Consider the following 12,946-nt stretch of genomic DNA (forward strand, 5'->3'; position numbering starts at 1 on the left):
CTGGTTGGCCTTAACAACTTCCTTCATTTTGAAGGTGAGGAAATAGATTTAGAGAATTTAAGAAATGTACTTAACTTCTCAAAACTTCTAAATGGCAGCACCAAAATTTGAGTTTAAGTTCACAGAATTTCAAAGCCCATGAGTTTTGCTTTAGACAAGTTTTCCTGGAAATGGAAGAGTGTAACAGGCAACTAGAGTGGCCTTCAAGGCCATGACTAGAGAGGGTAAAGGTGTTAGAATTGTGACTGTGAGTGAAATCACTGAGGGGAATAACATTAAGAAAGGAGGAAGACCAGCTCCTTAGGAATCTTACCTCCTCTAAAGCTTGAAAAACATTGAAGAGGAGCTTAGAGTAATAAATAACACAAAGTCTATGAAATGGAAATAAATCAGGCCTTTATTATGAAAAATTGTTAAACAGAATATACAGTATGATTTTTGGTAAAGTTCAGACTATAGCTATTTGTGTATTTAGATAATTTTATACATTTATATAGTTCTTAAAGTTAATCTCATGTTAATGATAAAATATATCCTCATTTTTTGAGAGGTTCCTATATAAGAATGAACACTAATGATATACCTGTCAGACAACACTTACCTCTTGTTTCCACAGCTTGAATGCATTTTCTCACAAAATTGAACCCTGCTTCATTTAAATACACTGAAAATAAAATAAAATCACAGTAAGGGTTTATACCCAACTTACATTACTCCTTAGTTGGCTCTCTTGTTTTATGACTTAGTGGCACAGTTTTAGTTAAGAGTCTGAATTTTTATTTTGGGGTAGAAGTAGGGTTCACATTCACCAAAGTTACTACATCAGCTTACTTCTTTAGAAAACACAGATCCTTCACAGAAGGTAAATATGTTACAGTGATCCCATCCATTTTACCTAAAATTAGCATTAACCTTCACTACATGTTTTTCCAGATGATAAAAGCAAATGTACTAAGAAAAAAAACCTTTATTGTTTGTTACTAATTATATTACAAAGCTATTCACATATTCTTTTCCATGAGATTCTCAAAACAACAGTATAAGGTAGAGAGAAAGCTTTGTAATCTTAAGATGGTTCATGACGTTGCTGAGAACTTCAGTTTCTTTGTTCCAAGCTTCAGAACCAGGATTCTAACATAGATCACCTGAATCCGAGCCCAATATTCTTTCTACTACATTTTTTACCATATGCAAAATAATTCAAAATATGTTTAGTTTACCGAAAATCCCCTAAAGATCCTACATTATGAAATATCAGTTTATTTTCATTGCTTTTGCTAGATTTTAAATCTGTTATAATTTTCTTAAGATTCTGAGGCCAGATCAAATTAGATTACTTATTAAAAAAAAAAAAGTATTTAGGAATACCAAATAACACCCTGAGAAAAAATTCAAATATTTTGTTACTATAATGAAAATTTTCATCACATGTGGTGGAAATATGATATTTCTTAATATTCTCCAGTAATATATGAAAATAATTCAAGTCAATAAAAAAATTAAAACTAGCTTCCATTTAAAGATGGTGGATTTGGGGTGCCTGGGTGGCTCAGTCAGTTGAGCACCCGACTTCGGCTCAGGTCATGATCTCAAGGCTCATGAGTTCGAGCCCCGCATCAGGCTCTGTGCTGACAGCTCAGAGCCTGGAGCCTGCTTCAGATTCTGTGTCTCCCTCTCCCTCTGCCCCTTCCCTGCTCATGCTCTGTCTCTCTCTCTCAAAAATAAACATTAAAAAAAAAATAAAGATGGTGGGTTAGAAGGAGGCTGGAAGATGGTGGAGCAAGAGGACCCTAAGTTCACACTGTCCCATGAATACAACTAGATAACACTGACATCAGCATAAATAACTCAGAAACAACCCAAAGACTGGCAGAATAAACTCCACATCTAAAGGTAGAGAAGAGTCCACATCAAAGAGGGTAGTGGAGATATAGTGGAGAAGCAAAACAGAGGTGGCCATCTGTGGTCTGGAGGGAGCTGGAAGCACTGAAGAAGGGTGAGAAACAGACTATCACACCAGGGAGCTCACAAGGAAGAGAGGAATCCTCATAACATTTGGTTTTGAAAGTAAAAAGGACTGAATTTACTGACTTCTTACAAACAAGAGGGACTTAAATCCTGGAATTAAAAAAAAAAAAAGCTAGCTCCATTCTGGAAGATCCTGAGGGCAATAGGAAAATAAGTTTCTGCCCTTAAAGAGATAGCAGGACAAATAGCCTTTAAGATACAGGCTAGAAGCAGCACTTTCAAAAGCACCAGGGCATATAGGGGGAAGAGTTATTTACTCATCTCAGAGGGTATCCAGGGGAAGACTTCTCCAAGAACAAAGGAGCTGGAAGGTACCATTGCCCTCTTTCACCCCTCAGCACAAACACATGGCCACCTGCAGAAACTAGCATGCTCTGAATTTCACTACCTAATGTGCTTACACTAAGTCACACATCCCTGTGCTTCCACTTATCCACTCTTTCCAGTCATGCCTGTCTCAGTCCCAGCACTGTGGGCCCCCTCCCACAGCACAAACCTTGCCAACACTGCCTCTTTCCACCCATGCAATTTGCAAGACTGCAGCTGTGGCAGCAGCAGCTGTGGACCCTGAGGAAACACTAGGAGCACCTTGGTAAAATTATGCACCCTTTGCATGCAGCTTGGATCCTCAAAGCTGTAGGTCTCATTTTACAAGCATAGCACACCTTGTTAAAACTGCACACCATTTCCCAGCTAGGTACAAAACACTGCTCACAATAGGAAAGAGAGCCTCTGCAGACAACTGGACTGAAGGAAAAAGGAACCAGGACAAATGACAAGCACATTCAACACATATAGGAGACACCATGTGAAGCACTAGGTGGGAAACAGGGGAACTGCATTTCAGGGGACTACAAGACCTCTTCTTCATAAGGCCACTACATTCAATAGCAGGAGATATAGCTGAATTTCCTGACACAAAGAAAAACAGACTCAGAGAATTAGGTAAAATGAGGAGAGAGAGGAGTATGTCTCCAATGAAAAACAAAACAAAACAAAACAAGACAAACTAAGACAAATGGATACAAGTAATATGCCTGACTAGAGAATTTAAAAAATGTTCAGAAAGATACTTACTGCACTTGAGAAAAGAGTAGAGAATTATCAGTGAGACCCTTAACAAAGAGACAAAAAAGAGCCAATCAGAGATGAAGAAAACAACAAATGAAGTTAAAAATACACTAGATGAAATAAATACCAGGCTAAAGACGCAGAAGAATGAATGAGCAACCTGAAAGAAAAAAAAGTTATGCAGAGGATATATATTCCTTATGCAAAGGAAATATATATTCAGATCCAGGAGGCAAAGAGATCCCCCCCACCCAAAAAAAAAATCAACCCAAGGAAATCATCACAGATGTATAGTAATAAAAATGGGGAATATTAATAATAAATAACCTCAAAAGCAGCAAGAGAGAGGCACCTGGTTGGCTCAGTCAGTGGAACATGCAACTCTTGATTTTAGGATTGTAAACTTGAGCCCTGCATTGGGTGTAGAGATTACCTAAAAATAAAATCTTAAAAACAAAATGTTTTTAAAAGCAGCAAGAGAAAAGAACACAGTTACATACAGGGGAAATTCCATAGGCTATGAGTAGATTTTTCAGCAGAAACTTTGCAGTGTATAAGTGACTGACATGCTGTATTCAAAGTGCTAAAATGAAAAAAATATGCAGCCAGAATTCTCTATTAAGCATGACTACCATTCAGAATAGAAGAGATAGTTCCATAGACAAATAAAAGCTGAAGGAACTCATGACCACTATACCAGCCCTATAAGAAATTTAAGGAAACAATCTGAGTGTAAAGGAAAGATCGTAGGTAAGAGTATGTAAAGTAGGAAACACAAAAGCAGTAAAAATAAATATACCTGTCAAAATCCGTGAAAGATTCACAAAATAAAAGGATGTGAAATAAAGACACCATATACCTGAAACATGGAGGGGAGGGTAAGAAGAAAGAATGGGTTCTAACTTAAGTGACCATCAACTTAATATAAACTACTATATGCAGATGATGTTATACACAAATCTAATGGTAACCAATCAAAACCCAGTATCAGATATACTAAGAATAAAGAGAAAGAAATCCAAGTTTATCACTAAAGGAAGCCAGCAAACTGTGAAAGAGAGAAAAAGATGAAAGGACCATAGAAAAACTACAAAAATGACCACAAACCAGTAACAAAATGGCAATAAATACCTATCTATCAATAATTACTTTGAAAGTAAATGGACTAAAAACTCCAGTCAGAAGACACAGGGTGTCAGAATAAAAAAATCAACCTGTCTAAATACTGCCTATAAGAGACTCATTTCAGAACTAAAGACCCATACAGATTGAAAGTGAAGGGTTGGAGAAACATTTATCATGCAAAGGGATGTCAAAAGAAAGAGTACTATACTTATGATAAGACAAATTAGACCTTAAAACAAAGACTGTAACAAGAGACAAATGACACTATATAATAATGGAAGAACAATAAAACAAGAGATATAACAATTCTTAATATTTATGTACCCACCATGAAAGCACCCAAATACATAAAAAAGTTAACAACAAACATAAAAGAATTAATTGATAGTAATACAATAATAGTAAGGGATTTCAATAGCCCACTTATATAAAGGACAGATAATACAGACAGAAAATCAACAAGAAAACAGTGGCTTTGAATAACACATTGGAGCAGTTGGATTTCATAGTTATATTTAGAACATTCCATTCTTAAAGAGAATAGGGCTGCCTGGGTGGCTCAATCAGTTAAAAGTCCAACTTCAGCTCAGGTCATGATCTTGCAGTTCATGCATTTGAGCCCCATGTCTGACTCTGTGCTGATAGCTCAGAGACTGGAGCCTGCTTCAGATTCTCTGTCTCCCTCTTTCTCTGCCCCTCCCCGACTTATACTCTGTCTCTCTCACCCTCAAAAATGAATAAATATTTAAAAAATAAATAAATAAAAGAGAATACACATTCTTTTCAAGTGCACATAGAACATACTCCAGAATACATCACATATTAGACCACCAAAAAAGCCTCAAGAAATTCAAAGAAATTGAAGTCATACCATGCATCTTTTCTGACCACAATGCTATGAAATTAGAAATCAACCACAAGAAAAATCTGGTAAGAGCACAAATACATGGAGGTTAAAAAACATGCTACTAACCAGTGAATAAGTCAACCAAGAAATAAAAGAAGAATAAAAAATTACTTGAAGTAAAATGAAAATGAAAACCTAATGGTGAAAATGTTTGGGATGCAGCAAGTGATCCAAAGATGGAAGAATATAGGAATGCAGGCCTACATCAAGAAGCAATAAAAATATCAAATAAATACCTAAGCTTATACCTAAAGGAGGTAGGAAAGGAGGACCAAACAAAACCCAAAGTCAGCAGAAAGAAGGAAATAATAAAGATTAAAGCATAAATAAATGATAGAGACACTAAAAAAAAAAATAATAATGAATAAGGAACTGTTTCCTTGAAAAGATCAACACAATAGATAAACTTCTAGCTAGACTCAAAAAAAAAAAAGAGAGGATGCAAATAAACAAAATCACAAATGAAAGAGACATAACAGCCTCTACCAAAGAAATACAAACGGCTTAAGTGAGCATTATGAAAAATTATATGCCAACAAATTGGACAGACTAGAAAAAAATGGACAAATTCATAGAGACAGATAACCTACTAAAAGTCAACCAGAAGAAACAGAATATTTGAACAGATTGATAACCAGTAAACAGATTGAATCAATAATAAGAAAACTTCCCAAAAAACAAAACTCCAGGACCATACAACTTCAAAGGTGAATTCTACCAAATATTTATTTTTATTTATTTATTTATTTTATTTTATTTTTTTAAATTTTATATATGAAATTTATTGTCAAATTGGTTTCCATACAACACCCAGTGCTCATCCCAAAAGGTGCCCTCTTCAATACCCATCACCCACCCTCTCCTCCCTCCCACCCCCCATCAACCCTCAGTTTGTTCTCAGTTTTTAACAGTCTCTTATGCTTTTCTACCAAATATTTAAAGAAGAGTTTATACCTGTTCTCAAACTTTTCTAAAAAATAAAATAGTAAGGAAAACTTTCAAATTTTTCCTATGAGGTCAGCATTACCTGATACCAAAACAGATGAAGACACCACACACCAAAAAAACATAACTACAGGCCAATATTTCTGGTAAACATAGATGTAAAAATCCTCAACAGAATGTTAGCAAGCTCATCCAAATACATTAACAAAACATTCACCATAATCTAGTGGGACTTATTCCTGGGATGCAATGGCAGTTCAATATTCACAAACCAATCGACATGACACATTACATGAATAGGAAAAAGGATGAAAAACCATATTATCATTTCAACAGATGCAGAAAAAAGCATTTGACAAAGTACAACATCCATTCATGAAAAAAATCCTCAACAAAGTAGGTTTAGAGGGAACATACCTCAAATCATAATAAAGACTTTATATAAAAAACTTACAGAAAACATCATAGTCAATGGGGAAAATTGAGAGCTATTCCCCTAAGATCAGGAACAAGACAAGGATGTCCACTCTTACCACATTTATTCAACCTAATACTGGAAGTCCTAGCCACAGCAATTAAGACAACAAAAAGAAATAAAAGGCCTCCAAATTGGTAAGGAAGAAATAAAACTTCCACTATCTGCAAATGACATGATATTATACATAAAAAAAAACCCTAAACACTCCACCAAAAAATTACTAGAACTAATAAATGGAATTCAGTAGGGTTACATGATACAAAACCAATAAACAAAAATTTGTTTGGGTTTTTTTTAATGTTTATTTATTTTTGAGGGAGAGAGAGACAAAGTATGAATGGGGGAGGGACAGAGAGAGAGGGAGACACAGAATCTGAAGCAGGCTCCAGGCTCTGAGCTGTCAGCACAGAGTCTGATGTAGGGCTTGAACTCACAAACCATGAGTTCATGACCTCAGCCAAAGTTGGACACTCAACTGAATGAGCCACCCAGGTGCCCCAGAAATCTGTTGCATTTCTATACATTAATAATGAAGCAGCAGAAAGAAAAATTAAAAGAAAAACAATTCATTTACAACTGCACCAAAAATAATAAAATAGTTGGGAATAAACTTTTCCAAAGAAATGAAATATACTTTCTATACACAGAAAAATATAAAACACTGATGAAAGAAATTGAAGATGACAGAAAAAAATGGAAAGACATTCCATGCTCATGGATTAGAAGAATAATATTGTTAAAATGTCTATACTACCCAAAGCAATCTACAGATTTAACACAATCCCTGTCAAAATACCAACAGCATTTTTCACAGAATTATAGAACAAAGAATCCTAAAAGTTGTATGAAATCATAAAATGCCCTCAATACCCAAACAAGTCTTGGAAAAGATAACAAAACTGGAGATCTCACAATACGATACTTCAAGTTATATTAGAAAGTGATAGTAATCAAAACAGTATGGTACTGGCACAAAAACAGACACACAGATCAACAGAACAGAAAGCCTGGAAATAATTCTAAAATTATATGGTCAATTAATCTTTGAAAAAGGAGGGAATAATTTGCAATGGGAAAAAGATGGTCTCTTCAACAAATGGTGCTGGGAAAAATGAACTGCAAAAGAATGAAACTGGACCACTTTCTTACACCATACACAAAAATCAACTCAAAATGGATTAAGGACCTGAATGTGAGACCTAAAACCACAAAAATCCTAGAAGAGAGCACAGCCAGTAATTTCTCCAACATCAGCTGTACCATTTTTCTTGGTATGTCTTCTGAGGCAAGGGAAATAAAAGCAAAAATAAACTACTGGGACTACATCAAAGCAAAAAGCTTCTGTAGTGCAAAGGAAACAACCAACAAAGCTAAAAGTCAGCCTACTGAGTGAGAGAAGATATTTTCAAATGACATATTTGATCAACGGTTAGTGTCTACAATATATAAAGAACTTATATAACTCAACACCCCAAAACAAATAATCCAATTAAAAAATGGGCAGAAGTCACAGACATTCCTGCAAAGAGAGTACACTTCTCATGATGAGCGCTGAGTAATGTATAGTATTGCTAAATCACTATATTGTACAGTTGAATCTAATAGAACACTATGTTAACTATACTGGAATTAAAATTAAAAACTTAATAAAATATATATTTGTTGAAGAAATACATTCACATACACATAAAAAGAAAAAGGAAGACATAGTATATATGTACAATAAAATATTATTTAGCCATAAAAATACTGAAATCTTGCATTTGCAACAACATGGATGGAGCTAAAGAATACAAGTTATACAAAATAAGCCAGTCAGAGAAAGACAGATAATATATGATTTCACTAACATGTAGAATTTAAGAAGCAAAACAAAGGAGCAAAGGGAAAAAAAGGGGGAGAGAGAGAGAGAGAGAGAGAGAGAGAGAGAGCGAGCGCTAAAACCAAGAAACTGACTCTTAGCTATAGAGAATAAACCAGTGGTTACCAGAGGGGAGGTGGGTGGGGGACTGGGGGAAATTGGTGAAGGGGATTAAGAATATACTTATCGTGATGCACACTGAGTAATATATGGAACTGATGAATCACTATATTGTACACCTGAAACTAATATAACACTGAATGTTAACTATACTGTAAGTAAAATTTAATAAATAATAATAAAATAAAAACATAAAAAATAAAAATAAAAAAAGATGGATGATTAAACATTCATATAGCTTAACAGAAATCCAGAGATAAAAAATATATATCAGAATTCAAGAAGGGGTGCCAACAATAGGCAAAAAGTTTTTAAGAAATCCTAGACAGAAAACCATTGAAACCTTTGAGGACTGAGAAATCCATGGACCAAAAAACTAGAAGTACTGAACTGGAAAGATACTTCTCATGTGTTGTTAGTAAAAAACCAACAAACAAACAAAAAAAAACAAAAAGTAATCAACAGACAGTATGACCCAATTTCTTAAACTGTGAAGTTTGAGGGTGTGTTTCTATTTTTCCTAGGGGAAAAAAAACAAAAAACAAAAAACAAAAAAAAAAACTTTAGAAAGATCTATGCAAGTAAGAAAAAGGAGAACAGAAGGTAGAAATTATCATTTTTATTCACTAGACTTTGAAAGAGTCCAATACTTAAAAAAAATATAGTTCTTTAGAACTTTTAAAAAAATAAATAGATTAAATCATTTTAAAATGCTCAAACAAAAAATGTATTGTTACCCATAGGAACTGGCTCATTTATTTCTCTATTCTCAGGTCCCTAGGTCAAGTAAACAGAACTCAGTCAATGCTTTGGGTTAACTCAACAATACAAGAATGAATAGTCATTAAACAAGCATCTTTTAAGAGTTCACTACATAATTGAAGTTCCTTTTGGATAGGAAGAAGGGATTTTTTGCTTCCAATCACCTAAAAGGCCAATCATAACAATCTACATTCTGGTATTTTAAATATTTATTGAAGACAAGAAAACAGGCAAATGAAGAGGTAAGGAATCAATTATTTTCATTCTTCACAACAAAAACTGAGCCAAAAAATGCAACCCTAGGTAGAAACAAGCAGTTTTAAAATCAATTAAAATTGCAAGTTCCTGACATTTACAATATTTGGTTCTGGAGGTCACATTGCTCAACTTTTCGATAAAAATTAAGAAAGAGAAAACCATTTTTTAAAAAATTTTAATAAAACTTGCCTTTGGCAAAGTGAATGAAGATAACTGTGGTTTCTATATATGTAGATACATATATATGTGGTATCTATATCTATGTTTATACATGTAATAAACAGAATTTCTTTAAGTATCCACTTGGAGAAGAATAAGCAATAACCAGGCTATATTGAAGGTATAATAGGATGTTTGGCAACACTACCCCCGTCTATTATAATAAAACAATATTACAGGCTCCCACAAAGAACAAAATCTTATATACATTCACTCTGAATGCCAGGCCATTCCATAAGTGCCACTGTATGGATGTGGCCCATGATCTTGTGCTTTAGCTCATTTACATAATATGAATAATTAAAACACTATCAATCAATTCAATGATATGGAAAAATATACTGTGTTGGCAGAAAATAACCATGCATTTTTGTTTTGTTTCCTCTAAACAACCTTTGATACTGCCAAAGGAGTTTCCATAGTGCAGAGATAGCACCTACATTGAATCTGGGGTTGGATCTCAGCTCTAGTATAAACTGCTGTATGAATGGGAACATGCATAATAATGCTTATGAACTCTAGTTCTTTCATTTATAAAATGAGGGAAATGATAACACGTATGTAAAATGAAGAACAAAACCAGGTGAAGCACTGAAAAGCATCAAATAATGTAACAAACCTAATTAAATGCTAGTTTCCTTCTCCATGTGCGCCTTCTATATATTACTGCTATATGCAGAAAAATAGAAGAAAAAAGGATAAAAGAAGTCAGTCATTAGTTCTAACCAGATGAAAGAGATAGTAGTTACTCTCTCACGTACTTGCTGTGTTACTAGGCATAGTTTTAACTTCTTTGTATATCCGTTTCCTCTTCTACACAGTAAGGATAATAGAATTTTCTTTGTCAGAGGATTGTTCACAGATAAAATATGTTAACATTTGCCAAGCTCCTAGAATAATGTCTGCAATATAGTAACTACTACAGAAGTGTTGGCTATTAGCAGCAGCAGCAGCTGGAAGAAAATATAAATATCTACATACATAAATTATATGAACAAGGTATTCTTTGGGCATGACTAAAGTCATTGGAGCTTCAGGAACTGTCCATCAGGAGTGTTAAAAAGGCATAATACATTACTTATTTTTAAATAATTGGAGCCAGGCCAATAATCTGTTTCTTGAAATAAATGTAAACCAGACATAAACCACTCAAGCCCTGTAACCTAGCTGGCCACTGAAAAGCAAGTTGTATATTAAAACATATCTGTACAAGGTGAGGGAAGATGGTGGCATAGGAGGATGCTGGTCTCACCTCATCTGCTGATCACTTAGATTCCACCCACATTTGCCTAAATAACCCAGAAAACCACCAGAAGACTAGCAGAACGGACTCTCTGGAGCCAAGCGTAGACAAGAGGCCCACAGAAGAGGGTAGGAATGGTGGAGAGGTGGTGCATGCTACATGGACTGGCAGGAGGGAGCCGGGGCGGTGGAGGGGCAGCCTGCCCGGCAAGGCAGAGCCCCCAAAGTCTGGCTTGCAAAAGCAGAGGGGCTGGACTCTGTGAGTTCTGACAGCCAGCAGTACTTAACATCTGGAACGTTAAAAGTCAACAACTCTGCTCTTGCAGAGTGGGGAGGGTGAGAGGACACTGTGAGGGAGAGTTGTTGAGCCCCAGAAGATAGAACTCAGCTCGTTGGGGGAACAAAGGCGCTGGAAAGCGCCATTTCCCTCTCCCATCCCCCAGCCGAAATTCCAAAGGGAACCAGTTCCCGTCACTAAACTTTCTTTCTCCACAGAAATGCCCAACGCTGTGCTTCTGTGGATCCATCCCTCCAACGGGCCTGCTTCCCTCCTGGTGCTGCAGGGCCCCTCCCACAGGGACCACCAAAGGCAAAGTTAGCTAAGCCTGCCCCTCCTGCCCCTGTGCACCTTGCGGATCCACCTTGGCTAATATGCCCTTGGCCAGATCCCATCTAAGCAGCACCACAAGCCTGGCAGTATGCAAGTATCCCAGACAACGGCCACACCACTCCACAGTGAGTCCTCCTCCTGGGAGAGGGGAAGATAAGGTACACACCAGACTGACTGTGGCCCCAGCGGTGGGCTGGGGGCAGACATCCAGACTGAACTGTGGCCCTGCTCACCAACACAAGTTACTCCAGCCAGCACAGGGGAAGAGCCCTGCAGTTCTGCACCACTCCAGGGACTATCCAAAATGACAAAACGGAAGAATTCTCCTCAAAAGACACTCCAAGAAGTAGCAACAGCTAATGAATTGATCAAAAACGATTTAAGCAATAAAATGGAACAACAATTTAGAATAATAGTCATAAAATTAATTGCTGGGCTTGAAAAAAGCATAGAGAACAACAGAGAATCTATTGCTACAGAGGTCAAGGGACTAAGAAATAGTCATGAGGAGCTAAACAATGCTACAAATGAAGTGCAAAATAAAATGGAGGTGGCCATAGCATGAATTGAAGAGGCAGAGGAGGGAATAGGTGAATTAGAAGGTAAAATTATGGAAAAAGAGGAAGCTGAGAAAAAAGAGAGATTAAAAAAATCCAGGAGTATGAGGGGAGAATTAGAGAACTATATGATATAATCAAACGGAACAATATCCTTATCATATGAATTCCAGAAAAAGAAGAGAGAAAGGGGCTGAAGGTGTACTTGAACAAATCATAGCTGAGAACTTCCCTGATCTAGGAAGGAAAAGGCATTGATCCAAGAGGCACAGAGAACTCCCTTCAGATATAACTTGAATTGATCTTCTCCAAGACTTATTATCATAGTGAAACTGGCAAAATACAAGGATAAAAAGAAAATTCTGAAAGCAGCTAGGGATAAACATGAGCAAACACATAAAGGGAGACCAATAAGACTAGTGACAGAACTATCTACTGAAACTTGGCAGGCCAGAAAGGAATGGCAGGAGATCTTCAATGTGATGAAGAGAAAAAATATGCAGCCGAGAATCTTTTATCCAGCAAGTCTGTCATTCAGAATAGAAGAAGAGATAAAGGTCTTCCCAAACAAAACTGAAGGAATTCATCACCACTAAACCAGCACTACAAGAGATCCTAAGGGGGATTCTGTGAGTGAAATGTTGCAAGGACCTGAGTACCAGACACATCACTACAAGCATGAAATCTACAGAAATCACAATGACTCTAAACCCATATCTTTCAATAATAACACGGAATGTAAATGGACTAAATGCTCCAACCA

General features: G+C 36.2%; 1 protein-coding gene across 2 annotated transcripts in view; it reads right to left on the reverse strand.

Annotated features, from left to right (window-relative positions):
* ARHGAP42 (Rho GTPase activating protein 42) overlaps nt 1-12,946 on the reverse strand; it is a 327,384-nt gene that overhangs the window by 39,927 nt on the left and 274,511 nt on the right. For both annotated transcript variants that reach the window (XM_003992599.6, XM_045038578.1), the window contains exon 13: nt 602-664. In XM_003992599.6, coding sequence (XP_003992648.3) covers nt 602-664 — 63 coding nt within the window. The remainder of the gene's footprint in view (nt 1-601; nt 665-12,946) is intronic.

Source organism: Felis catus, chromosome D1 (assembly GCF_018350175.1).
Source record: "Felis catus isolate Fca126 chromosome D1, F.catus_Fca126_mat1.0, whole genome shotgun sequence".
Taxonomy (NCBI): Eukaryota; Metazoa; Chordata; class Mammalia; order Carnivora; family Felidae; genus Felis; species Felis catus.